Here is a 22,265-nt window from a genome sequence, read left to right as displayed (position 1 = left end):
GTAAATATCTGTCTTTTCAGCCCTTCCAAATTGAAAGAAAAATGTAAGGAAAAATGTCTCGGGAGATGGATCTCCTGCAAGAAAAACCCAAAAGCACTTTCTGAGAGAGGGAAGGGAAAAGGCGTTCTCCGACCTGGTTCCGACATTACTAAGTAGAGAGCAGTGGGGTGAGACAAGGCACTGGTCTGAGCAGTCTTATCGCAGAAATGCAGAGCTGACGTCTCCAAGGGTGAGCTGCACAGATGCAGCATTAGCTCCTGTCAGGCCACAGGCCAGATGACGTCCAGCTCATGGATGGAGTTGCTCCCAACTTCCCCAGTGCGTCATATACTTTATGATTATGGCAATAAACCAAGGAGATTTCCAAAATTAGCACTCATTTGTTGAGCCAAGAAGAAGGAACCATCTTAACCATTCTGGCAATTTAGATCTCAAAAGTTGTTTTGTATTTATCCCCCCCTGGGAAATTCATTTAGAGGATATAAAAACCACTGGGTTCCTGAGATCCTGAGAGAGGGGGCAAATGAGTCTATCTCCTGCCTAAAAACTGCTTCACCGGCTTCTTGTTTTCCTTTGTCAGAATAAAATAAATGCAAGCAGTGTCTGTGCAAACCAGGCTCTCATTGAAAGGTACAGTGTGTTCAGTTTTGGTGGTAACGTGAAAATCAGATGAACTCCAAATGAACCATAGGGGAAATCGTTGCTAGGCACTGGGGGCCACGTTACAGGAAAAACACGAATCTTTAAAAGCTAGGATGCCCCTGTGTGGGAACTGAGACCAACTGGGAGGACATCAGATTCATGCCTCCCCAACATCTTCACCCAAGAGCACATGCTCAAGATGCAGAAATGAGTACAAGGGCAGCAGAGCCGCTCACAGCAATGACTGTTTCTCGTATGCACGCGCTCATCATTTTGCTTGCTCAGCCGAATCTAGTCAATTACATTAAGCAAGTTCCCTATTACAGACAAATTCAGTTCTAGGGGGTCAGCTATGAGGTTTGCAGGAACACTGTTCAAACTGGCAGGGTTAGTTACAAGGCAATAAAGATGAAAAACAATCAGACTCACATTTTCAAGCAAGACAGGTTCGTACTTTATAAGGCCGAGGACTGAGAGGCAAAAAGAATCCTTCCCCTACCCCATGCCTTGCTAGCGAGTCCTGTCCTGTCTTGTGCGCTTTACTTGAACCACAGTTGGTAAGTTGGCGAGTTTGCCTGTTTTGTGCTCGAAAGGGAGGAGAATCAAGAGACTGTAATATGTTGGAGACATGTGCCGAGGGAACAGTTAGGGAGGAAAGAACACGAGATACTTATCATCCTTGTCTGGGGGATGTGACAGGGTCTGCCCGGAAAAGAACAGAAAAGGAAACATGTCTGCCACCGAAAGCCCGACATGCTCATTACTGTGGTGCGAGACTTATAGAGAGGACTCGGGATAGTGAAAGGTGAAGAGTGAATGGCCGTTTGTTTTCTGCTCACTCAGGAATGCCCACGTGAGATGGAGACGGAGCTCCAAGCCCAGCTCAATGAAGAGCTTCGCTGCTCACAGCTGTCTCAGGATTAACCTGACAGCTTGGCCTGCATTCGGGAAACCTGAATCATCTTCTTGCTGCAGCACAAATGAGTCAGAGGCTAAAGAGCAGGGCCCAGGCCCTCGGTGAGACAAGTGCTAGGAGGCTGCATCAGCTGCTGAATTAGAACAGCACCAGGGACAGTGCCAAACAAGCACACCGCCCAAAACAACAGCCGTTCACTGAGCACTGCATTTTACGTGTGTGAGCTCACTTCGTCCTTCTGACAACCCTCGGGGGTCGGCCTTATTTTCCTCCTCGTTCTGCAGATGGGGAGCTGAGGCACAGAGCCTAAGCCATACAGCAAGGAAATGGCAGCATGAGGCCCTGCCTTTCTGGCTTCGGGGGTTACCCTCATGTTGTGCCATCTCTCAAGCGAAAAGGGCAAATAACCTAATGTTGATTGAGTGCTTAGGGTAGGCCGGGCCCGTTCCAACCAGTTCACATGACTACCTTCCTTAATGCTCACCATAACCTCTGAGGGACACTGAGGCAGAGAGAAGTCCAGGGACTAACCTAGCTTCCACTGAACTAGACGCTTGGTAACCAGTAACCACCCAGGAAGCGGCTTCTCCAGGACGTGAACAGGGTGGCCCAGCTGTACAGCCCCTGCTCCCGAAACCACACACCACACTGGTGCCAGCAACTGCTCAATCCCCGCAGCCACGTGGAGGGAACTGGGAACACCTTCATTTCACCAGAGAGGAAACTGAGACTCTGCAGGCAGCAGAGGGCAGAGGTGGGTCTGCACCCATCTGTGTTCCTGAGCATGATGAGCAGATGACTTACTGGAGGGCCGGCGCCCTAGGGACGATGGGAACCTTTCCCATAAGGCAGCTAAATGCCCTCAGAGTCACTCCAAGCACAAAGTGCTCAGTGACACCAAGGCCTCTCCCATCGCAGCTATGGTTCTTACATGACAAAGACTTCCCTGCAAGTTCCCACCTGTTATTACCGTCAGGCTGACAATGCACCCCAAAATCTTAAGCCCACTTCCTGCCCTCACCACCCCAACAACAGTCAAACCCTGTGCACTTACGCTTTAAATGCTGGGAGGTAGGAGTACACAGAAATGCTGCTTAGGTTATAAATGAAAGGCAGGTGTTTTCTGATATCTGTTGTTGCCCAGCTGCTAAAAAACGTGTTCAGTAAACCCTGGTCCCCACCTGAAAGAAAGAAAGAAAAATTATAGTCACAGACTTCAAGGACAGTGCAATCATTTTACAGGAATATAGACCTAGACTTTTACAAACAGGTACTGATTCCATTTTTAAAATAAATTCCATGTTACACCTACAAAGGACATGTTAGGAAGTGGCCATTGTCCTGAGTCAATTCACTACTTCAACCAATACGGACGGAGCAGGTGCTGTGTGCCAGACCCCGCACCAGGCATGGAGAGTCCATGGTTAACAGAGACGTGCTCATCCCCTTCACGGGGGCCGGGCAGGGCAGGGTCAGGGGTACTGATACCCACAAACCGAGAATCATCACTTGTGATGAGGTTTTCATCACAAGTGGGGAAGAGGGCAGTGGAGGAAAATACAGGGTACCCTGAGATGCCCGTGGAAGTGGCCTGAGACCTTGTCTGACGGGTATGGGAACGCTTGTATGCAGAAGCTGCATTTCAGCCAGGTCTGAGGAGGACCCGACAAATGCAGGGGGAGAGAAGAAGGGAAAATGGTGTTCCAGGCAGAACGAAGGCGCACACCAAGACCTGAGCGGTAGCCCGTGCGAGCGGACTGTAGAGTGGGGAGGGCCCCAGGGGAGTCTCAGAGGTAAGTATGGACTAGGCGACACCAGGCCTGGAGTTGAGATTTTACGCCCAGTTAAAGATTTAGACTTTCTGTTAAGAGCAGAGGGAGGGAAAAAAAGGAAGAAGTAAAAAGCAAGAGAGCTATTGGGACAATGGAATTGTTTTCCCGAGCCCCCCAGTGCTGGCTCATCAACAGAAGGCCCAGCAGACCACACCTCCCCGGCATGCTCTCCTACCGCTGACCAACCGTCCAGGCAGGGCCAGCTCAGTCATCACTGGGGCCGGGTCCGCCACAACCACGGAACAGCCACAGCACAGGATTGTTCAGCCCCGGGGGCTTCCTGGACCTCGTGCCGTCCTTGGAAAGTGAGGACCATGCCATTCATTCAAAAGAAATAAGACCTATACAAATCTAAGCACCTAAATCACAAACACACAAATCACAAGTCACCAAACAGGCCACTACTCCACCTCCAAACATACTCCACCATGTAGCCCACGTGCAGCCTGTCTTAGGCTCAAGAGATGTCAGAAAACCCTCATAGAACCAGAATCTCCCCTCGGCAGCAGAACAGCTCAAGTGTGGACACATGGGTATGCATACCTGTGTGTGTGTGGAGAGGGGGGATGGCGGGCAGGGAACAGTTACTCCCCTCCTCCATCTGCTGTGCCCTAAGATCATTTCCTTTCTACACATGCAGCACGTCTAACTGGCTGTCATTATTAATTGGTTTTTCTTGGGTTTAAAAGAGAATTAAAAAATTCAGAGATTTATTTAATATTTGGAGCTAAGCCGTAAGATCAGGGCATTAGGTTTACAGTCCAGCTGCATCTTACCCATCCATTGTATCCCATCCTTCCCAAACACCCTCAATCTACTCTGTGGATCAAAGGCATCAGTTGAGCAAAAGTCTAGGAGCAACCTTTCTGTACAAGGGGGGCTCTGACAGGTACCCACTCTTCAAGGGACAAACAGCTCAACAGAAAATTGGAGTTTCAGATGAGGGTAAGCAGGATCAAATACGATGATTATGGAAAGAGAAGTGACTCTGGATGGTGAACACACAACGTGATGCCGTGTTTCCCCCAAAATAAGACCTCGCTGGACCATCAGCTCTAATGCGTCTTTTGAAGCAAAAATTAATATAAGACCAAGTCTTATATAATATTATATATAATATATATTATATAACATTATATAAGACCCGGCCTTATATTAAAATAAGGCAGGGTCTTATGTTAATTTTTGCTTCAAAAGACGCATTAGAGCTAATGGTCTGGCTAGGTCTTATTTTTGGGAAAACACGGTATATAGATGACATATTACGGAATTGTACACATAAAATCTATGTAGCTTTACTAACCATTGTCACCCCAATAAACTTTAATTGAAAAAAAAAAAGGAAGAAAATTAGAGTTTCACCTTGTAAGTTCTAAAGGACAATAAAGATGGCGTCAGGATATGCTTCACTTGTTACATGAAGAAGATTTTAGCTATATAGACAAATTAACATATTTTTGAGACACAAAATATTAAAGCGAAAATGCCATATTATTCATTAGAGGCTCACGCTGGATTCTACAGAGAAACCGCAAATGTGGGCATAGACACTGGCGGTGGAGGTACAGAGGCCTAAAGTCTCACTAATTTCCTTTTACACGTAATCATCACAATAACGGCTGAGGAAATGTTCATAGTGGCTGTATTCATAATAGTGCAAAACTGGAAACAGCCCAAATGTCCTTCAATGTCCTACACCTTCAATGGGTGTAGGAATGTGATACTGCCACACAGTGGAATATTATTCAGCAATAAAAAGAAATAAACTATTGATACCCACAGCAACTTAGATGGATCTCAAAGGAATCATGCTGGCTGCAAAGCTCCAAGCCCAGAAGGGTACATACTGAATGACTTCATTTATACAGGTTCTTTCACATGAAAAAAATTACAGAGACAGGGAATAGATACAGAGTTGCCAAAGATACGGGCGGGGGACGGGAAGAGGTGGCCGTGGCTACGCAAGGGGAGCCTGAGGGATCCTTGTGAGGCAACTCTTCTGTACCTTGACTGTGGTGACGGTCACATCAAACTACACGTGCGATAAAACCGCACAGAAACACAACAAGGAATATGAGTGAAACTGGTGAAGTCTGAGTAAGGTTGGTGGGTTGTATCAACGTCAATCTCCTGGTTGTGGAATCAGTCACTCAAGATGTCACCATTGGGGGAAGCGTATGCGGGATTTCTCTATAGTGTTTCTTACAACTGCAGGTGAGCCTACAGTTCTCTCAAAATAAAAAGATTTTTGTTGTTTTTAAGTATAAGGATTATTGTGATTAAAATGCACACACAATACAGTCAAGAATTGTTAGTCATTAGATTCAAAATTGCACAAGATCAGAGATTATGGCTCTTTTTGTTTACCACTATAATTATAGCATGTAGCAGAATGCCTTACATATAAGTGAATGATTTGTGGAATGAATATAAGAACCTTGAAGATGTTCTGTATCAGCAGAAACGTTGAAACAACTTAAATATTCCACCAGAGAGGAATGATCAGTACACTGTGCTATGAACCATTCATGACAATATTATTCAGCCATTAAAACTAATGGTTCTGAAGACCATCTTCCACCATGTATAAATATAAGGACTTGTGATTATAAGGAAGGACAGAACCACTCATAATGGAAGAAAATGAATAAAACAACAGTGATTGTGTTAGGAGGATTGGTATGACAGAGGCTCCTTCTCCCTGACTTTTCTTTAAAATTGTTGTATTATTTTTGTAATTTTAAAATTGGTTAATACAATTAGTGGAATGAGAAGATCTTTCTAAATATTCTTTACTTCTTAATTTATTTTTGTTATGAAGTACACTACCAAAAATATACATATGTGTAGGTTATCAAGCATTTATAAAACTCTAGTCACCCCACATCCAGTGTAAGAATGCGCACGTTACCAATATTGCTCAGTTCTCTGTGGGCTCCCCAGTCCGACCACACTATCCCCTCCCCCAGAAGGAACCACTAATCACGAATTTTGTTTGTAATTGTCTTGATTTCATTTATTTTACCATATGTAGGAATCCTCAGACAATATGTGCAGTTTTGCTGGTTTCGAACTTTGTAAAACTGGGTATCACATTATATATTTTTTCTAGTTGTTTTGTTTTATGCCACATTATAAGACGTTTTTTTCAAATTAAGCAATACCACTTAAGGTGACTATTTTCCACATGGAATGCAGTGAAGAAATCTAATTCCATGAAGGTCAGAACAGCAGCTGTAAAACAGAACTCCGCAATCCCATGGGGTGAGCCTGGGAAACGAGACACAGAGCGCTGATCCCTTAGAACCCTGGCTGGCTGCCTCTGGCCATTTCCAGGTCCCCTCAGGTACCCTACAAACAGTGTCAGTCCCTGGGCTGTGAGCCTCAGTGGGGCTGAGAAGCACTGGAATAGGATACAGGCAAGAAATGGGAGAGAGGGCAGGAGAATTGTGAATCAACAGTGCCCATTCAACACGCAAATCCTGAAACACTCCCTCAAACTTGCCTCCAGAGGGGACACTACAGACCATGAACCTTCCGTGGTCACTGACCTCATTATGTGACCACAAAGGGTCACCTTTTAGCCAAAAATTGTGAATTAAAAATAGAATTAAATACCACCTAGAAGTCTGTGGCTTCTTAAGTAATTTTAAATTCAGCATTGTAACCACCTGTTTTCCAAAGGCATGATCCACGTCTCCACGTGAGGCAGATGGTTGAGCTTCATCACAAAAACCTACGTGCGGTATTATCGATACCTTCTCCTTGGAAGTCCCAAATTAGAGCCCCGTTCAAAGGAGAGAGCAAAGCTAAGGATGTCTGTGCTATAAAACCCTCAAGGATACCATGAAGACCACTGAATTTTCACAAAAATCCCCAGGACTTTTGTCCAGTACATTCCAGTCAAACTTCCAGGGGCAATTTTATTTATTCTGACAGGTTAAGACATTTTTAATCTCAATCACCTCAGAACCAACATGATTATAGGGTGTGTTGGCAGCTGTGCTCCAGCAGGCCAGGGTGTGACGACAACACAGGTGAGAGATAGACAGAAAGGACATGGAAGAGGCGACCATTGGCACCAGTTTTATGAACAAAAGCAAATATCAGCTGCTGCATCATCCTTTCTCCAGGCTGCCTCTGTGCTTGTAACAACCTGACAACCACTTGGTACTGACAAGGGTCGTGAACCTGTAACCATGGACACATGACAGCATTTATCAGAAACCAGGCCTGTTGTTTTATGAGCCAGAAACGAAGTGGAGCGCTATGTTTTAAATCCACGCCCTTGTCCTGTGCTTATGCAGTCTGTACGATCTGCCACACGTGGCTGGCAGCTGGCTTGCCGACCGTGGACAGCAAGGTGGGTGGGCCGTTCTGGTTTAAACAGGAACCCTAGGATCGCAGCCACAGCAATGTTCTCCCTAGAATCGTGCTGCTCCAAGCGTGGCCCAGGGCTTGGCAGCACCGGCAGCACCTGAGAGCTCATGAGAAATGCAGAATATTCGGTCCCACCTCCAGATTTACAGAATCAGAATCCATGTAGTAATCCCCGGGTAATCTGTTTGCATATTAACATGTGGGAAGCACTGGTCTAGAATCTTTTAGAGAATGACTCCTTTTTGATTTTATTATATCAGAGAATGTAACTCTTAGAAATGTGATTTCTACAGGAAATGTCTAAAGTTATATAAATTAGGTATAAACATTATATAGGTAAGATGATGAGTATGATAGGAAGGTTTCGAGGGCTTCTCAATCTAATCAGGGTGCGGAGCGGCAGATACCCAGAAAATACACTTCATGCTATAGTAGTGACAGAGACAAGTGCTGAGATGAAAATGTGACTCACTCCTCAACACTGACTTCCCACAACATACTTGGCAGGAATCATCATCCCTGCCTATAGCGAGCACGCCAAGGATTACAAATTACAGTTGATGAATGGCCCGCTCTTGGGGATGTTTCTGTGAGGTTTGTAAGGATCACTGATTAATCCCAGCAGCTCACGGCCATGCAGGCGCTTGGAGCTCAGATCTCAGCATCACGGCATCTTACAGGCTTTGACCCATTTATGCCAGAACAAGGGAGTTATTTTTACAGTTTTATGTCCTAGCTTTTATTTTTCATCTTAAGAAAAGATTCTTAATAATCCAGCTATTAATTAATTATATTCATTACAAGGGAACATTTATTCTTGGCTTAAATTTCACTTTCTCAGCCTCAGGCAGATCCTCCTGGTCTAGATTCCCTTAGTCCTCCAAACTTATCAGAATCATAATTACGTAATTAATTGTGTGATTAGTCGTTAAGTGTCTGGAAGGTCTCACAGACTATGAGTTTTAGAGAGGCAGAGATAAAGTCTGTATTATTATTCACCAGTCTATTCCTAGCCCTTAAATTTAGCATCTTGCCCAGATGAGAAGCTAAAATAATTTTTGAAATACTGAATAAATGGACTACAGAAATGAGGGCGAGGGTAATATTTCCAAGAACACTTCCAGACCCATAAAACAATGCCTGACTACTGTGCTGCTGATTCAAACGATATTGTGGCTCAGGGAGAAGAGAGGCTGTAGACATAGAAGATTTAAGCCTCTGGTTCTTCATCTGTAAAATGAAGACTACATCAGCTGCGCTCTCAGAGAAATGAGTTTTCAGTAATTAATCTGTAAAAAGGCTGGTGTAATAGAGATTTTTCTCTGTGTCGTTCACGGGATACATTTTTGTGAACATTGCAGTATGGGATAATTGGGAGAGAACAACAAAAAACCTACACATACAACCCAGCCACAGAGCTGAGAAAGTTTCTGGTGCAGGCCTGGCTCTGCTACCAGCTCAGGGACCCTGGGCCAGCTGCTGCCCTGTGCTCTGAGAATGGCAGGTTCCCAGGGCTGGTTATACAGCAGGCCCTCAATACATACCTGTTGAATTAATCCATTAATGAGTGAGTGAATGAATGACTGCTTCACAGAACTGTTGAAAAATAAGTTAAAAAGTAAGTGAAATGATGAGCCTAAGAGCCTGTACACATGTAACACTTTTAGTCCCTCCTCTATTTCTCGTAAGGTTCATGATCTCTGCTGGTTACAAGACCAGAGACAAACAGATGACTAAAAAAGAGAGAGGGGAGAGGAGGGGAGGGGAGGGGAGAGGAGGGGAGGGGAGAGGAGGGGAGGGGAGGGGAAGGGAGGGGAGGGGAGGGGAAAGGAAAGGAAACTCATGGGTACAATGAGATAAAAATAGCTCTTCAGAAAAACCTTGTGTGCTCATACATTTTGCTATTACATGTTACGAATTTGCTTTGCATCTTTACTTATCCAAGATACTTATCAGCCAAACTCTCAATCAACATGACGTAAATGCGAGAGAACAGAGTAATTTTCAAAGCAATTGATAAAATACCCTACGGGCCACAGGCAGCTTCGTGTTTGGGCAGCGAGGACAAGCATACCACAGGCAGCTAACTGTCACGTAGGGCCTATCAAGTCAGGAAACCAAGTGAGGCAGACCTGAAATTCTTAGCACACTTGGTTTGGACAAGTACTATCTGGAAATACCTCTTCCCTTCATTCCTTTTTTGGACAGGTCCAGCTTGAAGCCTGACTACAAAGATCAGGGAAAATGGCACTGGGGTCCATTTTGTACTTTAATAGAACTTAGTGCCAGATCTTTTCTGTTAAAAATATTTTTAAAAACTTATTGTACTCTCCTGCTTTACTACAGCTCCAAGCCCAGAAAACAGATCTTACAGTTTAAGTCTCAGTGACTGCTTAGAAGTAGAATGTGGAACACACAGGTATAATGACCTCACAGCAGAGCTTGGGTTCTGCTTAAATTAAAACCATACGTGATATTCTATCACCAATTTATTCTCTCCCATACTTTTTGAAAACTCAACCACAGACCAAAATTTCATTACTCCAATAAAAAGTTCAGGGTATTTAAGTTACAGTAATGAAAATGAATCCCAACAATTTTTTTTTCTAAAAGAAGAACACTCCAAATTGGAAAATATGAATTCCTCTTTTTAACGTTAAGTTTTTGAAACTAACACATACAAATGAAATTTAATAGATGGCAATGATCAAACACTAAACTCCTGTTTCCAACTGTATGAGCACCCTTAATTTAGATACTTTAGAGTCACAAGGGAAAAGAAAACAAATCTCAACTTGCATTCAGATTGACTTTTTTCAAATTAAGTGGCAAGTGCACCAGCCTCACTGCACATGAGTGTGCAGACAAAACTGCTGATTAGTGTCACGACCTCTCTCTTTGCCTCTCACTGCTAAGAAGTCCTGAAGTTAGCCTTGTCACAGTCTATAACATGTTAGCTTACATCTATTTCGCAACAGCTATTGTTCAACTTTCAGGAAACATGTAACTTCAGTTATGCAGTAAGTGCCAAGATAGCTTGCAAATACAAACAGTACAGGAACTCAGACACTTCACGAGGGGAAATGAGACGCCAGCCACAACCCAGGTATGTAGTTACTAGCTCTCCATTCTAATACTCTAGCTATCTGGTAAAAAAAAAAAAAAGAAGAAGAAGAAGAAGTCCAGGTACACAGCACGATTTGCCATATTAGGATTTTATTCTTGGCCAGAGGCGGTGGGAGCCGGGGCAGGGAGGGTGTGATTGAGGACTAGTGATTAGAAGCATGACAGCCACATTCTTTCCCATGAGAAGAGTTGTGAAAGCAGGAGCAAATGCTCAACCATCAGCATTCTGTGTGCTTTGTCAGGGGACACCAGGCCCCATCAGTTTTTGTTGAATGTATGCAAGAGATTAAGCAGAACTTGCAAGATATTCAGACTGAGATACAGTCATCTGCAAACCAGTTTTCTTGAATACCAGTTTAAAAATGCTGCGACTTAAGCAACCTGTTCATTAAAAATGAGGGGTGGAGGAGCAGATACCTGTGGGTTTTACAAAATGTTCGATACAGCGAAAGGAAACGTCTGAAAACATTCATCTCAGTGCCTATGGCATAACAACTAAACAAAATTGGACACTGTACGGAAACCCTGAGGCAAAGCAAGGTTACTGCCATTAGAAAAGGATGTAGCTCACAAAGAAATATTTGTTAATGTTAAGCATAATCCTATAAGTCTCTATGTCACACAGGTATGGATTCAATAGGATGTACAGTAACCCCCTTATCCTCTGGGGATATGCTCCGAGCTCCCCAAAGGATGCCTGGAACTGCAAACAGCACTGAACTCTGTATATACTATGCTTTTTTCCTACACATACATGAGGATACATGCACACATTTTATGCTTCTCGTTGGCACATCCAGATTACCAGCATCACTACCCTTGTGCTTTGGAGCCACCATTAAATAAAATAAGGGTGACCTGAACACAAGCCCAGTGGCACTGGGAGAGGTGATCTGATAACCAAGATGTCTATAAGTAACTAACAGGTGGGTGGTATACTCAGCGTGACCATGGATACGCTGGGCAAAGGGATGATTCACATCCTGGGCAGGACGGAGAGGGACAGCAGGAGATTTCACCACGCTTTTCAGAATGGCATGTGATTTAAAACTTACGAATTGCTTCTGGAATTCTTCCATGTTTAATATTTTCAGACCATGGTTGACCACAGGTAACAGGCTGCAGAAGCAAAACCGTGGGTAAAGGGGGACTACTGTAAACCCTTCCAGAGAAGAGCGGGCTTCCGTGGGAGGGAGGGAGCGTTCTCCCATGAGTAAAGCTCAGCCACACATCATATGAAAACAATTTTTCATTTAAGAGCTCCTATTTTATTCTTCTGCTGAATATAAATGACATATTGAGAGTAAGTAGAAGTTCCCATCTACACAGTTAAATTTTCAACTTGGTCAATTAAGCGTTGCTATTAACAGAGAAAATTCCACCTTTCACCACCAAAGAGCTATTAGGTTGATGCAAAAGCAACTGGGGTTTAAAAGGTTAAAAATATTGCAAGCACCGCAATTATTTTTGCACCAACCTAATAGTAAGCAGAGTACCATACAGAAGGCCAGCTCCTGGAAACCCTGCTGTTGAATGATGACGTGCTAGCAGGCACAAAGAAAATCTCAGGGGTTTCAGATTCTGGCTGAAAAAGCAGAAAGTGCTTTCTAGTTGAGCACTTTTCACACATCCTTGCTTCTTAACAACAGATTTATGGACTCCTCTAGTGCCGCTTGATTGTAGAACAAGGGGGACGATCCAGGTTGGTGTCTACAGCTAATTAATTAGTTTTAGATTCTAAAACTGTAACCACGGCACACTACTGTTAGGTATCCAAACTCTTATCTCTCAGCGACAAAATCTAATACTCTTGTTGATTAGAAATTGGATTATCTTACCAATATCACAATCATGTGGATTTCAGGCCACTGGATTTACTTTAGAATGTGATTCATTCACTGGAATTGAAACTTTACACGGAATTTCTAGCAGGATTACACTAGTTCCTTCAAATTTGACTCTGACAGGAAGGTGAAGACAAACTGGACTTCTGCTAAAAAATACTCTTATCTTCTGCTTATGCAAAGGTAACTTTTCGTATAAGCAGTGGAAACAAGCAATACATGTTTTAACTCAAATACTAATACAGCTTTCATTCCTTATATGAAAGGAAAATAGTGGGAGCTAAAATATAAGCCCGTAAAGTGAAGAAGTAACATTTGTACTAGACCACAATGAACACTCAGCATACTATTTCGTACTTAAGATTGTTTAAAACAAGACTGCACTTCTTGTCAGATGCAGCCATTTATTATGGCTCAGACATCCCTGCTCACTGTGTTAGAGCATGTAATGTCCTGGCAGAGAGCAGAGTTTCTCCGCCTCAGCATTGCTGACATTTGGGGCCGGATAACTCTTTGTTGCGGGGTTGTCCTGCTCACTGGAGGACTTGCAGTAGAATCCCAAGTCTCTACTCACCAGACGTCAGCAGCGCCCTCCCCATTCCGTTCTAACAACCACAAATGTCTCCAGACGGAGCCAAATCACCCCAGGGCATAGAACATAAACTAGCCAAATAGTGGAACAAGATTGAGACTTAAGCTGCCTTAGTCTTTTCAAGGACATTTCAAATAGCTGTACACCCCAAATCCTCATGTGACTAAAAAGAATTGAATCTCTGTAAACAACCACTGCAAAAACCCAATTTCAGTGTTATGGATAATTTAAATTGTTTCAACTTCCAATCTCTTACTTCAGGTAAACTTTTAAGCTTTTAATTTAAAAAGTTTTAATCTGAGGTTTTGATTTTTGAATTTTAACTAGTTAATAGAAATGAATCCTTGTATCTGTACCCATGATTGACCTTAAGTCAATTGAGGAAGGCTGTTTCTGCTAGTTTTGAAAGATGAACTCACTACAAATCTCAGGTCTGCTCTTGGAGAGGGAAAGGGGTGGAAAAAGGCCCCTGGTACTAAGGGTGATGCAGAGCTCAGGGCTCTGGGCCAGCCCCACGCCCCTGGCCTGGGCTTTTGCCACAATGCTGAGTATCTGACAGTGAGTCACTGCTGAGAGGGCTTCTTTTTGGAGCACGTCCTCCTTCCTAGACACACTGGGTCTTTCCTCTATTTAAAACATCCATCAACATTAATTTTTAAAAAGACCTGCTTTTGCATATTAACTATTTTTGTCTTGTTGTGTATGGTTTTGTTGTTTTTTTTTAAAAAAAAGACTTATTATTTTTTATTTCAGAGACTGGCCTGAAATAGAAGCGTACCTATTAATTCATGTGACCAAAATTCTCCAAAGGATGTGAGGCCCTCAAGCACAAGTCGCCAGCACCTTTCTATATTTACATATAGCTACAGATACACTCACACATTATGGAGAAGGGATGCTGACCTTGCCAATGGTCTACTCTTTGTCCTTGCAGACAACCAACTCTAGCTGATGCACAGCCTTACAGAGAATGAGAACATGGAGACAAAGATCATTCACAGAAACTTTCCATCTTCTTTTTTAATGTCTCCCAAGAGACAATAGAGCATAATTATTAGGCTTATTCCTTCAATTTCCATGGAGACAACACTTGATTCTCCTGTTAGCTCTTGCACATAACTTTACTCCGATTTAAAGATTGTTGTTCAAAAGTTTTTGATTTGTCTAGTAGTCTTTTGAGTTCTTGAATAATTGTGGTTCACTTATCATACTCTAATTTAGACATAGGAGAGCCAATTAAAGAAGGACACCCCTGTAAAACTGTCTGCCCTAATTTCGGGTAATATTACACACCTATAGAAAAAGGACGCATGTGCACACACAACCATACAATAGTATTTCCAAAAATGCACAACTTAAAATTGCTTCTTGCATTTCATGTAATGCTGTCTTCCAGACACCAGGAACCACAGCAACTATATCTCTAAGAAGAGTAGCCCCCAGAAGTTACTAACAGCTTATCGGGTATAATGATAACAGATACATACCATCGAAACTACCTTCCTCGGAAGCAACGTGCAACAGCTGATTGTATGTTTCAACTGAAGGTTGATAAACGAAGACTCCAGAATTGAAGCAGTCAGGCCACCCTGGGTCTGGTGCCGCCGACAATTCTTCTCTCTCAAAAAGGTCATCAATATTTGCTAGGACCTGATTCAAAGAGGGGAGAGCGAAAGCATTACAGAAACGTTCTCTGCAGCACACCTTTCTTACGTTCTCCCGAAGTTATCCAACACCAAAGAGGCAATCTGTTGCTGGTCTTAACTATTCACATGACAGCTGGAAGGAGGCTTGTCTCCTTCATCACCTGACATTTTTAATGGCAGTGGTTGTACCTGAACTTTACTATCATATCCTGACAGTGTTCCTCAGATGCCTAACAGTTACCATACACATCTTTCGAGCCACCAAAGCCACACTCACCAGAGTATCTGCATCCATGAACACACACTTTGAAAACTGTGTAAGGGACCAGCAGTGGAGTTTAGTTAAGGTGACACCCAACTCAGGCCTCTTCATTAAGGTCAGATGAGCAGAATCGCCACTGTCCAAGACGTCTACCATGATGACTTCATCAAAGACATTCTCTAAAACTTTTCTGTCAAAATCAAATCCAAAAAACAGCACTTAGCATCTGTTCAGAACAAGTGACATCTAATGCAAGACTGCATTCCTATTGGCCTATCCATCCACTACTAGAACAACTGGTTACTTTGGGATAGTACAATCTCTTAAATATGCCCTAATTTGCGTCAGGACAAAATATGTTCATTTGCTTGTTCGGTTAACTTCACTAAAATAATAAGAACCGTCTACAGTGAGGCTGAAATGCTTGCCTTAAAACATTATTACAAAAGAAGTTTTCTTTTTTTTTTTTTATTGTATCACTTGTGGAAGTAGCCTGTAAAAATGTGCCTCACATTGTGTAAGCGTACACCTTTGCAACAGTCTACGTGTTTAACAATGATGGCTCATTAGAAGCTGACTACCACATATTTTTACAAATGATGCCAAGTGCACATAATGTCTACAGTGAAGCCTCTCACGAATCATTTGCCAAAGCAGTTCACCGAGAACTGCCTGTGTGTCTCAAAGGAAGTTAAAGGACCCAGTTACTCAGTTGTCATGTTTTAGAATAGAACATAGTCAGCATTTATTACATATTTAGCAACCCAGCATAAAGAGACTCTCTTTGGTTTGTGAGGTACAACACTTCTCCATGCCCAAAGTAAACTAAAGATTTATTTTAGAAAACAATATTGAGGTGGGTGGGGGGGGTATTTAGGTAACACACTAAACTCAGCATAAGTGAAGACACGATAGATAGGTCATCATCACTGGAAGTTTGCAATATCACACGTGCACAACAAAACTGGAATCGTATTATTTGTCTCTAGAGCTGTACACACCTACGTTCCAGTTCGCACAGTAAACTCGATCTTTTTAAAAAGAAATGGTCAGCAGCACCATTTGCCACAGTAAAGAGGTGGGGGCGGAGGGGAATCTAAGACTGCATCTGTCTTCTTACACACACCCTCCCTAAACAGACTACAAATCAGGACATACACAGGAGGAGACAGTCTTTTTGGCATTTTCCTAAATTTCCCTTTAGGAACAAGGTTGTTAGTGTGCCTGTATATTTATCTCCTCCTTTTCAGAGGTCCTTGGAATGTGTGTACATATTTTGAAAAAAGTTACACAAAAAAAGGTGTTTTCAATTTCTAAGAGGGACAGGAGAACGCAAAAATAAACACAATACAGAGCTGTTAGTGTGCCCGGATATGTTTAAAGTTAGTATTAGGAACTAGGTAGTTCAGTCAGACACTGCAAAATTTAATTCCAACGAATCAACGTGAATTAACTCAGTCAACAAGCAGCCTGTGCTCCTCAGGGTGCTCTCACAGCACAACCCAAGTTCAGAAAGTCCTTTGGCAAATATACTAATTTATGAAAGTGTAAATAAAAATCTTTAGGTTACAAATGGCCACTGGCAGTGGGGAAAACTGCTACTTTCTTTCAAAGTCACCTGATTTGAAACAGTTTCCCTGGTTTGAAACAGGAAACAAAATTGCCCCTGCTGCTTTTTGGGAAAGGAATACATGTGAAGTGTGACCACATAAAGGTAATGCCTGGACTGAATCCCTCACTCTGGCCACCCTGAAAGGATATGCTTAAGGGAGAGTCCTTCTACTCCTCGTGAGAATCAGGAAGAGCATGGGCCAGAACACCACCTCACAGAAGGGAGCTTGGCTGGAGTATCTTCCAAAAGCTCCGTAGGAAGAGGTTTCAGACCCAGGAATCCTTCACTCAGCAACTCTCATCTTTCTCCACCTGGTGCTCAAACGCTGGAAGGGGTATGGCCTCACTGCCCACTGATGCCAGCAACGGGAGAGGGACGTCAGAGTACCCCCCCAGACAGCAACAGGGTCCTCACCTCATGGAGTCTGACACCTGCGGGGTGGTGAGCACCACCAGCCTCCTGGCGGTCCTGTGCTGTTTCAGAGACGAGCCCAGGACCAGGGCTCCTTTGGCGTAGGCATCGTTTGTGGTCAGTGTCACAAAAGCCTGATCTTAATACAAAGAAAGAAAAAGCTCATTACAATGTCCTACCTAGAAAAAGCTATCCCAGGATCCCCAGTAATTTGGCAAAAATCAGCTCCTCTATCAACCCACCCTAATTTAAGAGTCCAGACAAACTAAATTTTCAGACTAGCTTAAAACCCAGAGGGTGAACCTCGGGCAATTAACAGGTGGTAATGAAGAGATCAAGAAGTACAACTTCTATTTCTCCTACAAGGTACCACAGGGAATGTTTTCAGCCAGGCACAAATCCAGCGAACAACCCCACGACCCCAATGGAGAGCATCTGAAAGCAGAGGCCATATTCTTCATTCTGGTGCTTAATTTCTGTCAAGCCTTGGGCTTTTGATACTGTTTCCTCAACCTGGAGCAAAGGCCACTCCTCCACCCCTCTAGAGTCACTTTGAGTCTCTGCTCAAATATCATATCCTGAGAGAGGCCTTCTCTCCTAATGCTTTTATCTAAATAGTGGCCAATTGCTGTTAAATAGATTTAGGGACCACCTCACCAGGTCTAACAAACCTGCCTCCTTGCCCTTGGAGAAGCAAGCAATACCCTTTCCCTGCACCCTGGGTTCCCCCAACCTATATTCTCCTCCCTCCCCCACCTCTCTCTCCAGTAACCACTTAATTGCTGGGACCAAAGGCAAGCACAAGGGTCATTCTTCCTACTGGACAACCACGAGGCCAGCCTCTAGGATTTCTCCAATCCTTCCCTGGATGATTCTGGGGCACACTTCGTCTTTGAGGGGATTTTAACATGAGTAAGTTGGGGGACATCCAAATGTACAGGACACTTAGGATCAAGCTGTGGCAGGGGTCACTTGGGGGCACTGTTGCCCAAGCAGGGAGTTGGGACATTTTGTCACCAAGTCACTCTCTTTGGTCTTAGGTGTCTTCATTCTCCCTTTGCCCATTTTCCAACGTGGAGGGCAGAGGCAGTGGCAATTCCGCTGAGAAGGGAGAAGAAATCCTGGTTGTCACGTGGGCCAGCACATCCCCAGCGTGACCTGAGGACCATCTTTACACACAGCACGGGACTCTCTTCCAGGGCAGAAGAAGAGAGTCCTCTCTTCCAGGGCAGGCCCACTATTACGCTGTGGCAAGACGGGGGTTGCCCACCCCTGGGGGAACACCAGCTTCCCAGCCAGTCACACTCTAGGAAAGCTCAGAACAGTGACACCTGTCACTTGCCATGCCCATCAACCTCTGTACTTGTTCGTTCAACCCATCATTCCATGGCAACGTGTCAGTCAGTCCGCCCCAAGGGTACTTAATCTGGGGCACAATGAATGATGTTTTAGCTCAAACACTGTAAAGATTCCCGGGATCAGAAAGGAAAGTTGAATAAGGTAATCCTTGTGACACAAGGATTTCAGGAAGCAACCCCATTGATGACTTCCAAGATGAAATAGGTGACAAATGTTTAGAAGCCGGGCTAGGACGCCAGGCCCAGCAGACACTACAGACAGCCAGGTTGGGTAGGGGTTCCCCCTTCCCAGCGACGGGGCGGGTCTGCACGCCTTTTGCAGCGCGTTCGCTGTAGTAACCCTGCATCACTGTCAGCAACGCGGGACCCCAGACACTCGGGTCCCGGGGCCGGTTCGCCTCGCGGCCCGGACACCTCGCAACAAGTGGCCGGCGCCCTCCCACCGCGCGGGGCCCGCTCCCGGGAGGCGCTCGCCGGCTCGCGCTTCCCGAAACCCGGCCACTCGGCCTAAAAATAGGCTCGGCGTGACAGCCGGCGCCCGGGCTGGCGGCCGAGGAGCCGGGCCGGGGCCGCCAGGGTCCCTGCTTCGCGGCCGCCCCTCCAAAGGGCCCTGCCCGCGGGGCGCGGGGGCGGCGCCCGGAGCCCCCGCCTCGGAACCTGCGCCCGCGCGGCGGCCCCCGCCCCCACTCGGCCCCGCGCCGCCCGCCGCCCGCCGGTCCGCCCTTCCCCGGGAGAGCAGAGGAAGGGCAAGGAGACGGAAGCGGGGACGGGGCTTCGGCGGAGGCCCGGGCTCCGCCTGGCGGCGCCCACGGCTGCGTCCCGGCCTCCAGGGCGCCCCGGCGCGGGCAGCCGCTCACGCGGGAGGCGCCACGCCCGCCGAGCCGGCCCGCAACTTTGCGGCGGCCGCGTCCTGCGGGGAGTGCCCGGCGCCGGGGAGCGGGGCGGCGCGGGGCGGGGGCGCGGGGCGGGGGCGGGCGCGTACCTGCCATGGTGCTCCGGGCCCGCGGCCGCCGCGCCGCAGCTGGTGGCGGGAGGAGGCGCGCGCGGGAGCCGAGCGGCCGTCCGGGGCGCTCTTATAGCGGCCGTCACGTGGCCACGCACGCTCCGGGCGCTCGGCCGCCGCCTCCCCACTCGGGCCCGCGGGGCGGCGGCCGCGACACCCCGGAGCCCGGCTCCCCCTCCGCGCCGCCGCCTCGCGGGCTGCGCTCGGGCCCCCGCCCCCGGCCCCGCGGGGCGAGGCGGGTGGGGCGCCTGCCGGGGTCCGCGCGCCTCCCCAGCCGGGGATTTGCGTGGGGACTCCGGGCAGACGGCAGCCTCCGTGGGAACAAACTCCCAAGGAAACCAAGGGTTCGGGGCACTTAAAAAACGAACCCAAAACCCAGATCACTGTACTTACAATGATTCATCTGAACTGCTTGAATTAAACATAAACTTGAATTACACTCTTTTTCACCTAGAATTCCGAATCAGCCTAGGAAAGCATTTCTTAGTGGTCTCACATTGGTTTTGTGGCTTTGACAGAAAAACAGAACGAATTTTCAGTATATTACTTAGATTCTCGGTGCCCTCTGCGTCCCTTAGATATTTAAGTTTCATTTAATCCTGATACAAACTCCATGAAGTCCTTTTTTTACAGCTATGGAGACTGAGGCACGGAAAAGTTAAATTACTTGCCCAGGGTCCTCTCACCGTACGAATTAGAACCGTTGCAGTTGGGTTTACAGAACTGACCCTCCCACCCGCAAGGCCCTGACATTTCAGATAGACGGGTACACTGAAGTGGTTAGTAAATTGTGGTAACTGGTTGGGTAATGGACTAGTTTAGGATAATCTGTTTCACAAATCATGAAAGAGTGAATCTGCCATTGTTCTAGGAAGTTGAGAAATAGCTGTCTAATGTGATCACACCCTTCTCCTCTTCCTTCCCTTTTACCCAGCCCAAACACCAGGAAAGCAGCAGGTACTATAATTCTCTACCAACAGTAGTTGTTCAGTAACTGCTGAATGAAAGCCAAACAGGAAATTGACAAAATCAGTTTAAAAAAATGAAATGGATGGTAAGAATATGTCATTTATTGTAAAGGTGGTATTGGTAATCTCAAACGAATTACATCGCTTTTCCTCAGGTGTACGCCTGGACCTCTTACATCAGAATCATCTGGGGCACTTGCTAAAAGGCAAATTTTGGTGCTAAGCTCAGACCTCCTGAATCAGAATTTTCAGAGTAGAAGTCAAGAATCAACATTTTAAATATCACCCTCTGGGAGACTCACTTGAATCTTTCCCCTTTCCCCCAACCCTACCATGGCGTGGAGACCACTGATACATTTGGGAAGAACTCCTGCTTACTTGGCATGATAAACTTCCTCTGCAGGAAGTGGAAACGTGAGGGCAAAGGGGCAGTGCATGGGTTTCCACTTATTAAAACCTTGAAGGCTTAGAAGAGTTGGAGCTCTTTAAGGAATATAAAGGCTATACTTGAATTGTACCTTCCTGGGGAGAGGGAAAACAGGGTGGTGCTTCCAGGTCTGAATTGCTCCTTTCCATAGAGAAAGGTGGACCAGAAAGAGGAAGGTGTCCATCTTTCACCCAGGAACCCTGCAGCCATCAGTGACCCGTAACCACCTGCTGCTTGAAACCCAAGTGTGTAGGCTGGGCTTCCGCAGGGTGTGGTGTTGGAGCCTAATAGGACAAAGCGAGGAGCAAGAGCTGGGGGAGCAAGAGCTGGGGACAAACAGAGCCGTAGGGAAGCTTCCCTTAGGAACAAGGTTCTCTCTTTTCCACCCACAGGGTGTTTAAGTAAAAGCGGTCAACACAGCCTTCTTTCCCATGTTTCATGCATATTTACAGAAACAGAAAGGTTATAGCTTTTACCACTTTGAATCAAATAGGAACATTTTGAGGTTGCTACTCTTACATGTGGTCGTAATCAACATTAGCAATGGTGACCCACTGCCCGGTTTTCCTGAGGCTGCTGTATCCTGAGCTTCAGTTGGTTGCAAGTTGTGAAACTTTAGTGTGCACCCAGATTGCCTGGGGATCTCGTTAAATGTGGATTCTGACTCAATAGTTTGGGGTGGGTCTCTCAGGTGATGCCCACACTGTGGACCAACCTCGAATAGCAAGGTGTTGGAGTATTCTGGATGCTACGGCTTTGGAGGTAGTGGATAGACATACATGTTGTAGTGAGACAAATGTTTGAGACTTTGATTTGTTCAATTTTTTCCCCCCGTGAAGTTTGAACTATCGAAATTTCTGAATCCTAAAAGAAAACATTTGCGTTAAAAAAGAAAAGCTGTACTCTACTTGGGTACATATAACTATTAACCACTTAAACCTGTGCTAAATGTGTATGTTCAGGATGGTTGGTCCAACATTTATTTTTTATTGGCTTTGGAATGCATTATGTAATTTTTTGGCAGGATACCAAATTATATCTTCTTAATTATGTTTTTTTGATACCTTCCTAATTATGTTTTGTTTTAGATAATGCTGAAATCAATTTTTATTCCCTCGAGCACACACACTAATTGATGGTGGGAGCAACTGACCTGGAAATACATTCCAGAGTAGAGGGCAACCTGCTGACCTAAGACAAAAACAGTTCCCACGAACAGTCCATGAAATAGATATACCATATCTGG

The 22,265-nt window shown here is 45.3% G+C and overlaps 1 protein-coding gene across 4 annotated transcripts in view; it reads right to left on the bottom strand.

Annotated features, from left to right (window-relative positions):
* GYG1 (glycogenin 1) overlaps positions 1-19,796 on the bottom strand; it is a 35,822-nt gene extending 16,026 nt beyond the window's left edge. For 2 of the 4 annotated variants that reach the window (XM_081064099.1, XM_081064100.1), the window contains exons 1-5: positions 19,604-19,796; positions 17,267-17,402; positions 15,256-15,430; positions 14,820-14,982; positions 2,613-2,739 (exon numbers count right to left, since the gene is read on the bottom strand). In XM_081064099.1, the coding sequence (XP_080920225.1) occupies positions 2,613-2,739; positions 14,820-14,982; positions 15,256-15,430; positions 17,267-17,402; positions 19,604-19,610 (608 nt within the window). In that variant the 5' untranslated portion in view covers positions 19,611-19,796. The remainder of the gene's footprint in view (positions 1-2,612; positions 2,740-14,819; positions 14,983-15,255; positions 15,431-17,266; positions 17,403-19,603) is intronic. The other 2 variants (XM_081064101.1, XM_081064102.1) reach the window with 2 other exon arrangements.
* Positions 19,797-22,265: the final 2,469 nt, after the last annotated feature.

The sequence above is a fragment of the Rhinolophus hipposideros genome (genome assembly GCF_964194185.1).
Source record: "Rhinolophus hipposideros genome assembly, chromosome: 2".
Taxonomy (NCBI): domain Eukaryota; kingdom Metazoa; phylum Chordata; class Mammalia; order Chiroptera; family Rhinolophidae; genus Rhinolophus; species Rhinolophus hipposideros.
The sequence above is the reverse complement of the archived record's forward strand: the minus strand, read 5'-3'. Positions and strand labels throughout refer to the sequence as shown.